At 41.7% G+C, this 17,667-nt stretch overlaps 1 protein-coding gene across 1 annotated transcript; it reads left to right on the top strand.

Moving 5' to 3' along the window:
• Window positions 1-7,374: 7,374 nt before the first annotated feature.
• On the top strand, window positions 7,375-15,248 carry LOC149303838 (carbonic anhydrase 4-like). Its single transcript, XM_089481223.1, has 8 exons — window positions 7,375-7,450; window positions 7,580-7,609; window positions 8,513-8,677; window positions 9,615-9,763; window positions 10,439-10,528; window positions 11,855-11,933; window positions 13,103-13,266; window positions 14,847-15,248. Exons 1-8 carry the CDS (start codon window positions 7,375-7,377, stop codon window positions 15,066-15,068), a joined length of 975 nt encoding a protein of 324 aa, XP_089337349.1. The 3' UTR covers window positions 15,069-15,248.
• Window positions 15,249-17,667: the final 2,419 nt, after the last annotated feature.

The raw sequence follows: 17,667 nt of genomic DNA, 5'->3' as shown, positions 1-17,667 counted from the left end.
GGATGATGAAAGGGGGGTTTGCCACCTCCAAGTTGCAGCTTACAAGCAAAACAGTGTCAGACTCACACCGCTTCAGGGCTCTCTGCTTGACTCACCACCATTAAAAAAAGAAGAAGAAAAGTAGAAAAAGGACGGGATTGAGATACGTGGGAAAACCCCATGGTTCTTCAGTTGCCTGCCAGGATTTATTCCTGAGTTCTGACAGCCAGTTATTCAGGTTTCTTCTTGTCCACTCCAGGAGTGCTCTGTTCCATGAGATCTCACCGCTACCACCATTTCCCTCTTCACTTCATCTAGGGCTGCCTCCACACTGCAAAAATAATCCAGTTTGACCCCATTTTAACTGCCATGGCTCAATACTATGGACTTCTGGAAACTGTAGTTTATTGAGCTCTGCTCTGGTGCCTCAACAAACTACCGTTCCCAGAACTCCATAACGCTGAAGCCATGGCAATGAAAGTGGGTCTAGTTGGAACCAGATTATTTTTGCAGTGTGGAGAGTGGTTAGGAACCAGCCACTATTTGGCTCTTTTTCTTCCCAGGAGTTCATTTCTCAGGCTGCTGCCACACTGCAGAATTAATGCAGTTAGACACCACTTTAACTTTCATAACCCCATCCTATGGAATCCTGGGATTTGTAGTTTGTTGTGGCACCAGAGCTCTCCAACAGAGAAGGCTAAATATCTCACAAAACTACAAATGCCAGAATTCCATAGTTCTGAGCCATGTCAGTTAAAGCAATGTCAAACTGCATTCATTTTGCAGTGTAGATGAATCCTCAGTGGCTAGATCCTTTGGCCATTCTCACATTAATTCATGAAGAATCGAGTGCTTGGATTTGCATGTTTCCCTGTTCCTTCACCAATCCTTTCCTTTCTGCTTTCTGTCTATCAAAGGTAAGCCTCTGAGCTGGGAATACGGTTTTTTGTTTGTTTGTTTTTTGTACAGCACCAAGAGACCTTTAAATAATGACAACCACAACATTTCTCAATTTCGTGGTTTGGTTCATGAATGGAACAACACAATGACTTGACAGGGAAAAGGGATGCTATGGTTCAAGACTAAACTTGAAATCATTCTGAGTGTAGTTGCAATACACAGCTAGATCGGATTCATACCACTTTAACTGTCATGGCTCCATCATAAGAAACCCAGGGTTTTATAGGTGAGATATTTAGAATTCTGTCTTAGAAAGCTTAAGACGTCTCACCCGAATTATATTTCCCAAAGTACCCTAAGAAGAAAGAAATTGAAGGTTACATTACCAATCTCTAGTGCAGACAAGCATCCAAGGCAGATGAACCGTAGTTCAAGTAAGTGAACTACGTATAGCTCTCTAGTAGCAGGGTTTTCTAAGCACATCTCCAAAGCACAGAATTCCTTAGGAGGGAGGCATGGCAATTAAAGTGGTATGAAACTAGGATCACAGAGTGTTACCCTGTATATATGGGACACCACATAACCTGACCTATATAACCTGACCCAGCCCTTCGGTCTGGTCATCCTCTTCATTTTCAATCCCATCATCACCAGCTTGCCTGTTATTATTTTCATTCACCTCTTCCCATTTTTCCTCCCCCCATATCTGTCAGTATCTGACCCAATTTCTCCTTCATGGCCATCCCCATCTCCTTCCTCTTCTAGTTTCTGAGTAAACCCAACTTCCCCTTAGAGAGAACCCAGGAATCCTGCTTGCCTCATCCTACCTCTCACCCAGTGTAGTATGTGATCTCACACACTACGCACAGATCTTGACTTTGTGGTGGTGTGCCTTCAAGTAATTTCTGACCTATGGCAGCCCTAACATGAACCAATCACAGAGTTTACTTGGCAGCATTCGTTCACAAGGGATTTACCTTTGGCTTCCTCTGGGGCTGAGAGAGTGTGACTTATTCGAGGTCACCCAGTGGGCTTCCATCCCACGGATTCAAACCCTGGTCTTCCAGAGTTCAACACTACACCACACTGGCTCTTTTGTAGTTTTCTCTTTTCAAAGACCCCAGACCCACCTGAGATCCTGAAAATCCATCTTTCCTCCAGCCTTCCCATTGCTTCTCCTAAGACAATTTACCAGGAGCTCAGAAAGGTTATTTTAGGAGACAACAACTCCCAGAATCCCCAGCCAACATGGGAACCAGGGGCCATGTTGATGCGGGGGGCATAATTCTGGAGACTTTTGTCCAAAAAATAACTGTTCCAGGTCCTATTTTATTCATGCCCCCCTCCCTTCTCAAACTGGAAACAATGAACAATAAAAGATTCATTCTAAATGGTGGTAGAGGAATGGGAGGAGGAAGGAAAATGGTCTGTCCTTTAAAAAGTAACTTTTCCAAGCCCTGCTCTGTTAATGCCTTCCCAGGTCAAACCCAGAAACATCGGAAGACAAAGAATCAACTCCAGATGATGGGAAAGGTGGTGTGTCTGCTTGCCCTTGCCTGCCCCAACCGGTTCTTTTGAAATTGGCAATAAGAAAGAGGTTTACTATGATGACAAATCAGTGGCCCACACACGTACTGCTGTGGGAGCATGTCTGCATCTCTGGTTCAGTAAGTATCCAACAGTGCTGATTTTGCAAATGAATCCTCTGCCATCCCACTTTTTCAGATGCTTTCCAAATGTCCCAGATTCTCTTTATTCCTCTCATTTTCCTCCTTTGTCCTCAGTTTACTTCAGTTGCTGCAAACTTGAAGTCAAGGTACAAAAGGAGTTTGCACTCAGTTAACTCTGCAGTGGGGAGAGGGTATTTTTGTCTGCCGACATCGGTATGGAATGCTTTTTACTTCCATGAAAAGATCCTGTCCGATCTCAAGAGCTAAGCAGGGTCAGCTCTGATTATTACTTGGATGGTAGACTGCCAATGGATCCAAGGTGCTGTGGGCCATACTGGATAAGAAGGAATGGACAAGACCACCTCTGAATATTCCTTGCCTAAGAATACCTTACGGAATCCATGGGGTTGCCATAGGTCGTCTTAAAGGCACATATACACACAATGAAAAATAAGTCCTGCTGATTTTTTTGGCACATTAAGTTACTACTGAAGACACCAGAGCATGCTAGATCATATTTTTCTGGTCAGTTGGCAACTCATTCTCAGTGGAGGAGAAATTAGAATTTCAGATTTACAACATAGAAAGAGCAGTTGGATCCCATGAAACAAGTCACCAGCATTTGGTTTAAAGCGAGGAAAATAGCTGCCAGTGTATGTTTCTTTCAGGGCTCTTCAGCCTTTAAGTTTAATTCAGCAGTAAAGTTTTTCATGATCACTGTATGTGCACATCAGAAAATATTTCATTTGATGGCTTTCTGCATGTTTCACTACATTGAAAGGCATAGGAGCCCTATGAAAGAAAAAGTTGGCAACTCGAGTAGATTATGGGAAAGAACTAGTCATTTTAGGCTACTTGTGAAGGACTGGGGTTTAGTGTGACATGGAGATGACAGGGTTTGGGTGGCAGGCAATGTCTTCATACTCTGAAAGGCGAGCAAGCACCTTGTGGAAGTTTGAAAACTTCATTCTCCAAAGGGAGTATGATCTAATGGTTAGATCAGCACTGGGATTTAAAATGACATGGAGATGGAAAGGTTTGGATGGCAGGCAATGACTTCATCCTCTGAATGTCAAGCAGGTGTCTCGTAGAGGTTAGACAAAGTGGTTAGATCAAGGCTTGCCTGGAAGGGCAAGCGCCTGGAAGAGCAAGAAGAGACTTTTGAGAAAAGTGAACGTGTTCTTCCTCATGTGTTAAGGCTTGGTCCTGCTCAGAGAGTCATTTCCTAATTGTGTAACTGGCTTGCTCACATATCCCTCATTCATGAACTTGCTTCTTTCCCCAGGGATTGGTGCAAGGCTGCTGAACCCATGGATTTGTCAGCTTGCCCGCTGCATTGGCTTCTCCTTCTCCCCTCCTTCCTTGTAACCTACTACCCTCCCTTTCTCAGTAATTCCACCCGCCCCAGTAGCAGACTGGGTGGTGACCTTAATGCATATATATGTATATTTGTAAAAGAAGCCAGGATGCTCTCTTGCCATCAGTGGTATCAACTTGTCCAGCAAGAAGGAAAGAAACACACACCTGACAGGTGAGTGAGCCTCCTGGGAGCTGGATGGACAAATGAAGGGGCAACTGTGAGGGAGGCCAGGTTCCCTCTAGGGGGCACCAGCAAAAGACCCAGGGGAGAAACATCCCGGCTTATTTTGGGGATCAAGTTGGAAAAGATGGATTGGTTTGAGAGGGGTTCCCAACCTGGGGTGCCCGCATGCCCAAGAGATGTGAGACTGAAATTCAGGGGCTGCAACAAAGAATGGGTTATGCTCTCGAGAAATGAGTCATGAGTCATCTTTAATTTTTTTTTCTGAATAAAGAGTTTAATTGTTTAATTTCGAGTTACGTTTTATGCACTGAGTTAAAAGCTTATTCCTTTTTTAAGTTCCATTTGTTCACTCGCTGTATTGCATGTGGCTCAATTTGTGAAATTAGAAATTAGACTTCTACATCTTCAAACGTAATGTTGCTTTTGTACGGGGTGCAGACATTAATCAAACATAGGGGTCTGGGGCATAGAAAAAGTTGGGAACAATTGGTTTAAGTTACATTTATTTTAGCAGTAGTTTTTTTCTGATCATCCTATTGATGCAGAAACATGATCATACTTTTTTGCCTCTTGCATGCACACAAGCAGGGCACCTATGAAAGTTTGCAGCTATTTTGTAGGATTTTTTTAAAAGAAAAGAAAAAACACTTTACATGATTCCAGAGGTATGTTTTTGTTTTTATTAAAAATATAATTACTATGCTGAATTATTCTTGTGTTATTTTTCTAAAAGTAATCAGCCAACCTGAAGCCTCTGACAGGCAGAATATAGAGATATCCCATCCCTGTGTTTATTTACCAACATCTGGTCTTCGCAGGTACACTGTTTCTTAACATGGAAGATCTACTTGTTTGTCATAGGTAGCAGCTACTGGTCGATCTCTTCTCAAGGCCTTTTCTGTGTTTAAAGCCATTAGTGTTGACAGCCATCCCATCTTGGGTTCCCCAAATTTATTATTGATTTTATGAACAGTAGTAGTGTCAGAAGTGTTACTCTTCTCACCTGTTGACGTTAGCCTGGCGTTTTAGAGTTCAGCTCATTCTGAGGCTATGGTAATTGGTTTTGTGACTGCTCCCCCCTTTCACCCCCCCCCCCCCCCCCACAAATGAGCTCTATTTTTAATGCTGCTGGTTTTTACAATTGCAGTGAGTGGCATACATGGGATTGGTATCACCCAGTACTGGGGGGAACAGTGGAGGGGCAGACTGCCTCAGCCCCTGGTGATCTGTTTGGGCTCTGGCATAGCTGCAGCATTTATGAAGTCTAAACAGAAGGCACTGTCCTTCCCAGCAGTCACCACCACTGGAGAGGGCAGTGCCTTGGCCCCCGGAGGTCTGTTTGGGCTCTAGCGTGGCTGCTGGGCAAGTAGGAGAGGGTTGCAATGCCCTTTCCTGCTCATCCAGTAGCTGCACCAATCCCACCATGTGTTCCATCCCACTGGTTGATACCCCCATGGGGTGTCACCCAGTCCACTTCGCACCCCGGCAGCCTCAACTGACACCACTGGTTGCAGTGCAACAGCAAGGTGCAATATTGTTAACTTAAGAAGTATGAAGAACCTGAAGTACTGTATTCTAAACATTTGAGAATGTTTTGCCCCTTAAAATCAAAGTTTGGAAAAGTTCATTCCTTGAACTACTAATCCAAGAATGACCTAGCTACCATAGCCAATGGCTGGCTAGGAGACCCTGGGGGCCATACTCCCTCCTCCCAAAGTTAGCCATTACAATTTCCATTTGAAAATTGAGTGTGTGTGTGTGTGTGTGTGTGTGTGTGTGTGTGTGTGTGTTATGGTGTTGTGACTGCTGTTATCAAAATAATTACTGCACAGGAGTAGGTGTGAGAGCTTTGTCTCAAATGCCGCATCATGTGTGTGTCTTTTTTGCTTTGTTTATATGCACATTCCTCAGAGCTGTAGACTTTCATAGGTTTCTTAATTGTGTGCATGCAGAAGGAAAAAAAATGTTGTGATCATGCAATAATTTACACATGAGTTCTGTGCATTTCATACATTCGCTCCAGCCCAGGAAATTGCATTTGTGCTAGTCGTAAAACTCATAGTGCAATCTCCTTCCTTCTTATTTGAATACAAAACCATAGGTTGATTTGACAGAGAATACCATTAAGACCATCAGCATGTCATATGTCAAGCAGAACATGTTCTCAAACTGTCCTAGTTTGGCGGTGACAGTCCCAATTCATCCTCTGTCTTCCCACTTTTTCAGTTACTTTTAAAGTGTCCCATTTTCTCTCTCCTCTTCCCATTTTCCCCATTGTCTTTGTCTTAATTCAGTTGCAGCAAACATGGTTCGAAGTGTAAAAATAGTTTGTACTCTGTTAACTCAAGCCAGGGGAAAGGAGAATAAAGGTGGGAATCTTGCCCTTCCCTGTTGGCTCTGGCAAAAATAAACAGATGCAGCCTCTCCTAGCTTATCTTTTCTTCCTCCTCAATAACTTTTGCCATCTTGACCACACTAGTAGCTTGGCTATGTCTGTGCTGGTTTTCACCTGTGAAATGCTGCAGCTCATGACAGAAAGGTGTTGTAGCTTCCTCACAGCTGTAATTAAATTTGATCATTTTAGACTATGGATTTAATGGATTTACAAGGCATGGGGACTCTTTGGATACTGAAACAAATGAGCATGCAAATTGTGGTAGGAATCCCCTCCTTCATTTGAAGCCCAACCTACTCATTCTGGTGAGGGGAACTTAGGCATTTGCTCCAAAGTCCTTTCACAAAGGCACCCGGCAATGGGAAAAAAATTTAATGTGTCCTCCTTAATCACTCTTTATTTCAACATATGCTAGAGTTTATTACCCTTTTACAAGCTTTACAAAAACCTGTCTAGTTGGGCTGACTTTGGTCAGAAAGTGTTGAACCTTTGGCCATGCAATTCTGAGCACATTTTATATTTCTATGCATGATTTGCTATATTGTGATCTACTACACACTTGCATGCACCCATAACCTTAACATACATTCATTCTGTCATTCCACCTGACTTACAGACAGCTGAGGAGTCCAAATAACATAAAACTGACTTTTTTTTTCAAATGATGGCAAATTTCTAGATTTCATGATTCCCAGAGAAAATAATGTAAGATCAACTTAAAGTGTGCCAGTTGTGGAGGACAGAGCTGCTCCATGTGTGACTGTGTGATCTTGTATCTGCCAAACAGGGACTGGTAAATTCCATGTATTTCTCTCTGCACATGCTCATTCAACAACTGCACTTAAGCTGTTTTACTATACATTTCTTCATAGCTGGCACAACATACAATGGCTCCTATCTGGGTACCAGTAGTTCTTTCGGTGGCCCTTTTGCTCTTCAGAGGAAGCTACTCCAGTTCTGAAGGTAAGACCTTTGGATCCCCACCACATTTGGGAAATCTCTATTCCTCAGTGATGGAATTAGTCCCTGTCCTTATGTGACTTTGACTTCTTTTATCTAAGCTTACACCTTCTCTACTTTTTTCCTTTATAGGCTCCTGGTGTTACAATGAACCACAATGCGGTAAGAAACAAAATAGCTGCCTTTCTGTTTATGTCATAATATTCCAAGGAAGCCTTATTATTTTGAGCTATGCTTCTAGGGCTCTGCTCTATAATGGTTGGAATGTTATCTTTGAACGTGTGCATAGTTCACTTTTCTACACACTAAGTAACTATAACCTAGACATACATACCAAGGATTATATGAAAGAGCTATCCATGTAACTGAGATTAGTTGGCCCTTCATATCCACAGATTTTTTTAATCTATAGATTCAACCATCCATGGTTTGAAAATATTCCTCAAAAATATAAATTCCAAAAATCAAACTGTGATTTTGCCATTTTATGTATGGGACACCACTTTACTAGGTAAAGGTGAAGGTAGTCCCTTGACACAAATGTCTAGTTGTAACCAATTGTAGATGGCAGTGCTCATCTCCGTTTCTAAGCCGAAGAGCCAGTGTTGTCTGAAAACTACTCCGGTGGTCATGTGGCCAGCATGACTGCACCAAACGCTATTACCTTCCCACTGAAGTGGAACCTATTTATTTACTTACATTTGCATGCTTTCAAACTGCTAGGTTGGCAGAAGCTGGGACTAGTGACAGGAGCTCATCCCATCATGCAGCACTTGGGCCTTGAACTGCCAACCTTCCGATCTTCTGATCGTCAGAATTGGCATCTTAACCACTAAGCCTCCACATTTTGCTAACCATCATATATAAGAGGACTTGAGCATCCACAGATTTTGGTATCCTCAAGGATCTTGGAACCAAACCCAGTGGATACCAGGATCGTTGTATAGCTAGCTAGCTTTCATGAAGACTACACTCTTAGAACCTCTTTTTTATTTCTTTATCCAAGACTAATTACTTTGGGGAAGGGAAGCAAACCTGACTGTTTCTCCTCTTTCTTGTGTCAAGGTCCTAACACATGGTTATCAGTCGGTGAGTGTGCTGGCAAGAGACAGTCCCCCATCAACATCATTTCGGCTGAAGCCATCACTAACCCCAGCTTGGGTGCAGTGACTCTCACCAACTATGATGACAGCAAAAAACTGCTGGAGATCAAGAACACTGGAAAAACAGGTGATTATTCAGTAAAGTAGCTGTTATGACTGATTTTAGCTGAGGGTCCTTTCACACTATACCCTTGATGTGCTATGATTCCACTTTAAACTGCCATGTAGTTTGGTGAGGCACTAGAGCTGTCTTTCTGTGCATTTCTAGATGTCCCTCCCTAAAACGAAATCCCAGGATCCCATAGAGTGGAACCATGGCAATTAAAGTGGAATTATAGTGTGTAGTGTGAAATGGCCCCGAATTGAGATTCCTTGTCTTTTTTTATTTCTTGTATTGATGGAGATTATCACACGGGGAAAAAGCTGAGAGTAAAAGACATAATCCCGGCATAATCATAGGAAGATTTTCAGATGACGTTGCGCTCATCCAGGACTTATCCCATGAAGATCCAGGGTAAATCCAGTGAATAGCACAATAATTACACAATTGTGAAGGTGTAAAACCTCATAGTGATGCAATTGCGCAATTGCTGTGCTACCGTCATTTTTAAAAAAATTCCTGAATTTCCAGGGTGCTGTTCGGCAAGTTAACTCCTTGTGTTGCTTTGCCGTCCCAAGAACATTACAATGACTGTTGCAAGGGTTTTTCTTGTTGTGTTACCTGGTGTTTCCTTCAGAGAATTTCTTGTTGATTCCATTGTATCTCCTGATTCCCTTCTCATATGTTCAAATGGGGGATGGATGGTGCAACACTGGTACATATTTGGAGTGGGACTCCCATAGAATGTTTAATGGCCGGGGCAAGGACTCATGAGAATATTACTTTCACTTCCAATATACACATATATATATCTTGCCCAAATGTGTTGTGGATCCTCATTGATTCCACTTGCAATGCTTAATGGTTACATAGGCAGGGTTGGAGTTTGTGCTTTTACTAGAGAATAATTCTAGAGTTCCCAATGATTGTAAAAATGTGTCTCTTTCTATCTTCTTGCCTGCAGTTGATATAGAACTAGGAGATGGGCTCTATCTTGCCGGTCATGGTCTTCCAGCATCATACACAGCCAAATCCTTCCACCTCCATTGGGGAAATGGTGTCTCCAAGCCAGGATCTGAACACAATATAGATGGCAAACGCTACTCTATGGAGGTAAGAACATATTATTCTCTTCCTAGTGACTTGGAGTTCCCTCATTTGAAGCCTGAGATACCTCCAAATTGGGATTATTCCTTCTTCTGCAGCTTTCCCCATCATAACAGTAAGCAGAGTCTGGAAATTTTAATTTTGAGATTGGAACGCCCAGAATCCCCTAGCCAGCATGGTCATTGGCAATAATGGCATGACTATCAGAACTATTGGAAGCAATCAATCAACAAAGCTTGGAAATGTTCTCCTCCTTCCCTCTCAGTCTCTTTCTTTTACAAACTCCCAGAATTCCCAGGTTGTGTGGCTACTGGTTCAGAGACTTTGGGAATTGTAGTCCAAAAAATAACATTTTCAAGCTATGCCCTAGTTTGAACCTCAGCTGTGCCTTGGGAAACGTAAAGCATAAGAAGCATCAGGAAAAATAATGTATATAGGTATAGCTGTATCTCAAGCATGTGCAAACCATATTTCATAAAAGATGTCACAATGTGTGACAAAAATTCTATATGCTTAGATTAATATGTAGGGTTCCCAAGCTAAAGTGACTGTTAGAAATGAGAAATGGCCAGGTCTAAGGAAAATGAAAGAAAGCATGATTACAGATTTCCTGGATGTAACAGTTTTAACATTCACTCATCTAGATAAATACTAAATTGATTTGCTTTTTGCTTTTCTCAGTTACATATTGTGCATACCAAAAACAACATGAGTGTATCGGATGCAGTGAAGGACCCAGAAGGCATTGCTGTATTGGGATTCTTTCTTGAGGTAAGGGAAAGAAAAATCACATTGTCACTCAATATTTATATGCAAAGGGATCTTGTTGTACCTTTGAGACTAACTGAATGAAAAACTTTGTAGCCTAAGCTTTCATAGATTTGGTCTACTTCCTGAGATGCATGGAGTGAAAGGATGTTTATAATCACACTGTAGAAATAACCATAGAAGGGGAAAGGAAGCATAGATGATTAAAGGAGGAGATGCTAGATTCTAGGAGTGAATCTGCACTACACAATTACACCAGTTTAATATCATTTATTTGTTAACCTTGTTATTGTATTGTATTGTATTTATGTCCTGCCTTTTTCCCAACCCTGGAATTCAAGGGGGCTTACCAAAATTAAGTTTAGTTCAGTTCTCATGTTGATCTTGTACATGTTTTATCTGTATTTTATTTCTGTTAATTTGTAAGCTGGTCTGAACTCTCATTTTCAAAAATAAAAGGCAGTGTCTTACAAAGGTAACAGAGACTTCAACGATGATAAAACAGATACAAATAAAAATACAGTTCCCAAAAAAGACATTGTTCAAGACGTTTCTGACTTATGGCAACTCTAAAATAAATCTGTCACAGGGCTTTCTTGGCAAGATTTGTTCAGAGGAGGTTTACCATTGCCTTCCTTTGTGGCTGAGAGTGTGTGGCTTGTCCAAGGACACTTGGTGGCTTTCCATGGCCAAGCGGTGGATTCAAGCCCTGGTCTCCCAGAGTCTTAGACCTGTACTCAAAGTTGTACATCATAGTGGCTCTAATGAAAAATATTCATAATTTGAAATATAATCAAACTATTCATAGAATGAAAAACAATTTAAAAACATATCCACCGACAAGCAAGAAATGCAGGCAATATAGCCCATTATTAAATCCCTTTCCATCTAAACGGATATTTTCCAAAGGCCTGTGGAAAGTCATTACCTACCACCAGAATGAAAACCTGAGCTGCAGCTACACTGCAGAACTAATGCATATTGACACAGCTTTAACTACCATGGTTCAATGCTATAAAATTTTAGGATTTGTAATTTTGTGAGATATTTCACCTTCTCTGTCAGAGAGTTCTGGTGCCACAGCAAACTACAAATCCTAGGATTCCATAACACTGAGCCATGGCAGTCTCAAACTGCATTACAGTACAAGAGATCTCTAGGAGAAAATTCTAAGTCCCTCATTAAACTACAAATCCCAGGCTCCTGTAAGACAGAGCCATGATTTGAAATCTCCAATATACAAACTGATGTAGCCTTATATTGAAGAGTTGTGGGCTTTCTTCACACGTTCCTTCTGTGCTGCATCTAACCAGTTTCTTTCTGCATCAGGGCTCTGAGAAGGCAAAAGGAAAGACAACTCAAGCATGGGAACTGTTTACAAAAAACCTTCAGAAAGTCTCTGAAAAAGGTGAGTGTGTTGACTAAGCCAGGCTTTTCTCCTACCTCTGAGAAGCCACAGTGTGTTTTGCTATCTCTTCACTACTACCTTTAACCAGATTGAAAACTATCAGATTCTTATATTTCCCTGGTGAACCACAGTAGACATTGGCTTTCTTTGTAATAAATCGGTGATCATTAATACTGAACTACAGTCTTCCAGTGTTCTCAGTTGAAGCCATAATTAATCTGTTTATTTTCAATGGTTTCCCCCAATTCCTATGTATGAATGTGAAAGCTGGGTAGAAGAAAATCAATACATTTGAAATGTGGTGCTGGAAAAGAGTTCTCTGGATACCATGGACTGCTAAAAGAGCAAATGAATCGGCCCTAGAGCAATCAAGCTTGAATGCTCACTAGAAGCTAAGATGACTAAACTGAGGCTGTTGCACTTTGAACTAATCATGAGATGATGTAGTTCACTGGAAAATATGATAATACTCAGCAAAGTAGAAGGCAGTAGGAAAAGGAAAATATTACAGATTGATCAATTTAACAAAAAAAAAAAAAAAAAAAAAAACCCTCAGCCCTGACTTTGCAAATTGATGGCCAGAGCTCTTGGAGGTCTCTCATTCATAGGGTCGCCATAAATCAATGTCAAATAAAAAGTTTTATCCCACCTTTCCTCCAGTGAGTTGAAGATGGTGTACACACCTCCTCCAAATTTAGCCCCACAACAACTCTTGGAAAGTGGATAGTAACTGGTCTGAGTGACCTCAGGAGTTTCTCAACTGGAAGGGATTTGAGCACATGTCACTTCAGTCTTTTAGTCTGATAGTCTCTCATAGGGTGCATCAAGACTAATTGAAAAGTCCTAGATTTTGTTCCTGATATTTCTGATGTTATATTGGATTAAAAATAGACAAATTTAGGAAGTTGTTATAAAAAGTTTCTGATTATTCCAGGAACTGACAGAACATATTCATCTAGGACAAAATGGGCATGGTTCTCCAAAATAAAAACACAAAGAACAGGAACAAAAGCTGGGACGTTCTGGTCTTTTCAAACAGTCTGGATGCTCCCTATATTGGCCCTCAATTTTAACTGACTCTCTGTTTTCTGTGATAATTATTATTAAACTGGGTTGAAACCGATTTACATTTGGAGCATGGATAACTAACTCTCCTTCTCCCTGTTTAGGTGAAGATACAGATCTCACCAGCACTGTCTCTCTGCTGGACCTGGTGGGATCCACAGACCTGGCCCACTATTACCGCTACTCTGGCTCCCTCACCACCCCCGAATGCAGTGAGGCTGTAATCTGGACCGTCTTTGCTAAACCTATTCTGGTGTCGCCCAAAGTGGTGAGTAGGGATGTAAATCTTTGATTATTTTATCCTTGCATGCACAGATGAATAATTACTATAGTTTTTGTTCCTGTTATTTCCAATTTTATTTTGGAGATCCGTGCACTTCTTTGGACTTCTTTGGACTACAGTTCTCAGAATCCAGGGTAGGAATGGTAGTCCATAAAAGTACCCTTTCAAAGCTCTGCCAGAGACATAAAGTGAGTTGTATTGGGATAAGAGACAAACAAACAGTGGAGGATGAGTAAGCTAAGGGACAGTTCAGTTAGTGCAGGAGAGACTCATTTAAGAAAGAACTGTTTTTTTGGACACAGGAGGAAGCTTTTTTGGCCACAATCAGGAGCTTATTGCACACACTTTTGTCTCTGTTCTGGGCACAGGCAGGGAATGCGCATGGCCGAGTGAAAACGGAGTTTATCACATGCCAAACTGTCTTCAAGGCATCCTCATGCCATTGCCAATCCTAAACTGTTCCCGAGCCAGGCAAGGCACATCAGTTTTGCTCAGCTGGAAATAATACGTTTTACAATAATAATAAGTTTTATTTATATCCCGCCTCCCCAAAGGGATTGATTCTGGCTGAGCAAGAAAATTTTCTGGCTGAGCAAAATTCACGCACCTCAGCCCGGCTCAGGGTGGGTTAGGGTTGGCATTGGGATGCCTTGAGGACAGTTTAGCATGTGATAAACTCCATTTTCACTTGGCCACGCACATTCCCTGCCCGTGCCCAGAACGGAGACAAAAGTGTGTGCGATAAGCTCCACACTCATGTATGTCTCTCATTGGGTAACCTTACCATCCTATTCTGAAAAAAGGGGCAGTGACCATCCCATCTCCTTGCACACTTCCTAGTGGGCTGCAACACCATGTTTCAGGTATCTAGAAGAAACATCACATGACTTCAAGAAATCATTTTGGGTCATTGTTCTTTGGATTTTTTTTTCATAGTTGTGGGACAGGGGTAGGCAATCTTTTTGAGCCGGGGGCCGGGTTGCTGTCCCTCAGACAACTGGGGGGCCAAAGCCAATAAATAAATAAATAAATAAATAAATAAATAAATAAATAAATAAATTTTTAAAAAATTAAATAAATAAATAAACCAGGACAAATGTAGGGCAACATTTTCAAATGGTGGACAGTTTTTTAAAAAAAGTGGAGGACACGCAAGAAAATTTGCTGATTTTTAAATTTTTTAAAATATAAATGCATGTTTCTGAGGCGTCTATAGACAATTGCCCCCCTTGCCCCTGTGTGCGAGAGGCCAAAGGCCCCGGTGGCAATCGGCGGCAGGACCGGGCTGGGGCTGGTCCCAAGGCCTCGCTGGGCCGCATCCGGCCCGTGGGCCGCAGGTTGCCTACCCCTGTTGTGGGAGGAGGAGAGAAGGAAGGGGTTTGGAGTTCATTTGCCCAGTTGTGGGGCAAAAAGAAAATCCCCAAAAATTGAGTTTGGGGGAGCTTCAAGGGCCACATTTGGAATCCAAAGGGACACATGTAGCCCATGCCTTTCCTAAATCCAAAGGTTACTCCTGATTTGACAGTTTCATCCATCTGACTTTCTCCTTCTCTTTCTCTTAATAGGTAGCAGCTTTTCCATCTGAACTCCATTCCACAGATTCCTCTAGTGGGCCCCAAATAGAGTACAACTTCCGTCCCCTGCAGAAAATTGGGGAACGGAAGGTGGAAGCATCGGCTTCTTTGAAGGCCAATTCTGCTTCCTCCTTCATCTCGCAGCCAGTTATGTTGCTTTTCTTCCTTTTTGTCACTACTTTGGCCTCCTCCTTACCTTTCCAAAGGCTGTAAGGGACAGGAATCACATGGAAGGATGAGTTGGTAAGCTCTCCTGAATGTTCACAGCTAGGCCAACATCTTTCCTGTCCACCTACCTATCAACCCAGTTTATCCAGTAGCAAAACTCTACTGGCAAATGACACTAAAAGAGTGTGAAGTACACTTTCCAGCAATAACAGGACCATAGAGAAGAAAGAGCCACTACTTTTTTGGCAGATTTTGGAAAGCAAGTGCTGTTTAGTCTATCCAAACTGGAGCTGAAGTGAAACTTTCTGGTCTAAACTAGCTACCTCTTGAATGACACCCAAAACCTTAGATTGCAATGGGAAAAGCAAAAACAAAAATACCTTGGGGTTAAACTCAATGGCTTCATCAGCAGACTTTGAGCAATGAAACATACCTTTCAGACCAATACAGCATACAGTGGTACCTCGGGATACGAAATACCCAGGTTACGAAATTTTCGGGATACGAAAAAATCCCATTGGAAAACATTGTTCCGGGTTACGAAAGTTTTTTCGGGTTACGAAAAAACTTTTGGTGCTTTTCGGCGCGATTTCACACGGAATCGCGGCTTTTCCCCATTAGCGCCTATGGGAATTCGGCTTGCGAAAGCCTTTCAGGTTACGAAATTGACAGCGGAACGAATTAATTTCGTAACCCGGGGCACCACTGTACACCAAAACCTACAGATTTCAGTGTGGGTTTGGAGGTTTAGCTTTTTCTGTGCAAAACCTTTTGAAGATTTTTTTTTTGTTACAAAATCTTCAAGATTAATTTCAGCTCTAGTTGTGGCAGAGGCTGTTTCTTGAGGCTAACATCACATTCATCAGGTGATGATACCAACTAGCTTTGAACTACCTCACCTTCCTTCTTAATACTGACATCAGTTTGTTTCTCCTCATTGTTATGCCTTAATTCTTTAATCGCAAAGCGGATCTTCGTAATCATTGATTACAAAGGCCTATAATTTGTTAAACTACAAGCCACTTCCTAATGATGGGGAGCTGGAATTGTTTTCTTGGAAAAGCCATTTGATGTGGAAGGTATGGGAAGACAAACAATGTTACTTACTCATCACTCCTTTGAGACTTTTCTAATGTAAAAATAGTTTTGACAAGGAGTATCAAATAAGCTGTGACTTAGTGCCAAACTAGACCTGATAATTGTCACGTACATCAGCCTTGTGGTATTGTTGTTATTGTTAAAATGAAGAGCAGGCTCACTGGGAGGAGACACTCTCCACTGGGACCAAGGCAGAGGCAAGAGGTTAAAGCCCCTCACTTCCCTCTGCCATGGTCCTAATCCAGTTCAAACACCACTGCCTCCAGGCCATGTATATTTTAAAAACCAACTGCATAAGGGCAGTTACATGACAAATGTCAGGTCTACTTTGGTTCTTAAAAGAATAGGTGTGTGGCAATTAAATTGCATGTTGTGTTTGTGTGTGTATTTATATGAAGAGAACTAAGCAGTGTTAAGTATTTTTCACATATCTTGAATACAGTTATTATACGTTTATTCAAAACTTCCTCCAAGCACTCCACTCCACCCACTCATTGTACAGTCGGCCCTCCCTATTCACAGATTCAGCCATCCATGCCTTGAACATATTTTTTAAAAATATAAATTCCAAAAAGTAAGCCTTGGTTTTGCCATTTTATATGGGACATTATTTTACTACACCATTGTATATAATGGGACTTGAGTTGTTATCCATGGGAGGTCCTGGGACCAAACCCCAGTTGATACCAAGGGGCCACTGTAGTCTCACATTGGTAGGTTAGACTGAGAGACAGTGACAGACCCAAAGTCACACACCATGCAGGGCTGGATAGATAGCCTCGGGGCTGTTTCTGAGCCCTTCTCTGGGCTATCCTTTTTCTAACAGAAAATGATGATTTGCAAGCCTCTCACACTGCACAATCATAATGCTATGATTGCCATGGTTTTCTCTTATGGAATCCTAGGATTTGCAATTCAGGGAAGGATATTTAGTATTCTCACCAGAGATCTCTTGTGACTCACCAGACTACAGACTTCAGGATTCCACAAGATGCAGCTCTGACAGTTACAGTGGTATCACAGTGCTATGACTGGTTGTGTGAAAGGACCCCATGAGTGGTGATGCACCTTTTAAACAGGTTGTCAGGACTCCCTGGACTGTTTAACATCCAAAGTACACACTTTTCAAAATCAGAAAGAAGAGACTTCTGTATACTTCCTATTTTATTTTATTTTATTTGCTTTGCTTTGCTTTGTTTTTATTTTTGGCAGTCAGTGCAGCCCTTAGAAAATCCCAGGAAAGAAATGTGGCTCCCAGACCCAACAAAGCTGTCCACTGTGCTTTAGACAAGCAGGACAAGAAGTCGTTCTATCTAGTTAGTTTTAGTGCTGACATTGTGTTTGTACGTATGTATCTGTGTATATAAAAATAAATAAAGAATAAGTTATCTTTGTCGGTATGGGTGGAATTCAAGAAGTACAGACCCTCCAACTGTCCCGATTTGGCAGGGACAATTCCAATTACACCACTGTTATCCCACTTTTTCAGCTGCTTTTAAAATGGTTCCATTTCTTTCTCTTCCTTCCACTTCCCACCCTTGTCCTC

Source organism: Sceloporus occidentalis, unplaced genomic scaffold (assembly GCF_023333645.1).
Source record: "Sceloporus occidentalis isolate IW3139 unplaced genomic scaffold, rSceOcc1.0.p SCAF_14, whole genome shotgun sequence".
Classification (NCBI taxonomy): domain Eukaryota; kingdom Metazoa; phylum Chordata; class Lepidosauria; order Squamata; family Phrynosomatidae; genus Sceloporus; species Sceloporus occidentalis.
Note: the sequence above shows the minus strand (reverse complement) of the source record. Positions and strands in the feature narration are given on the sequence as shown.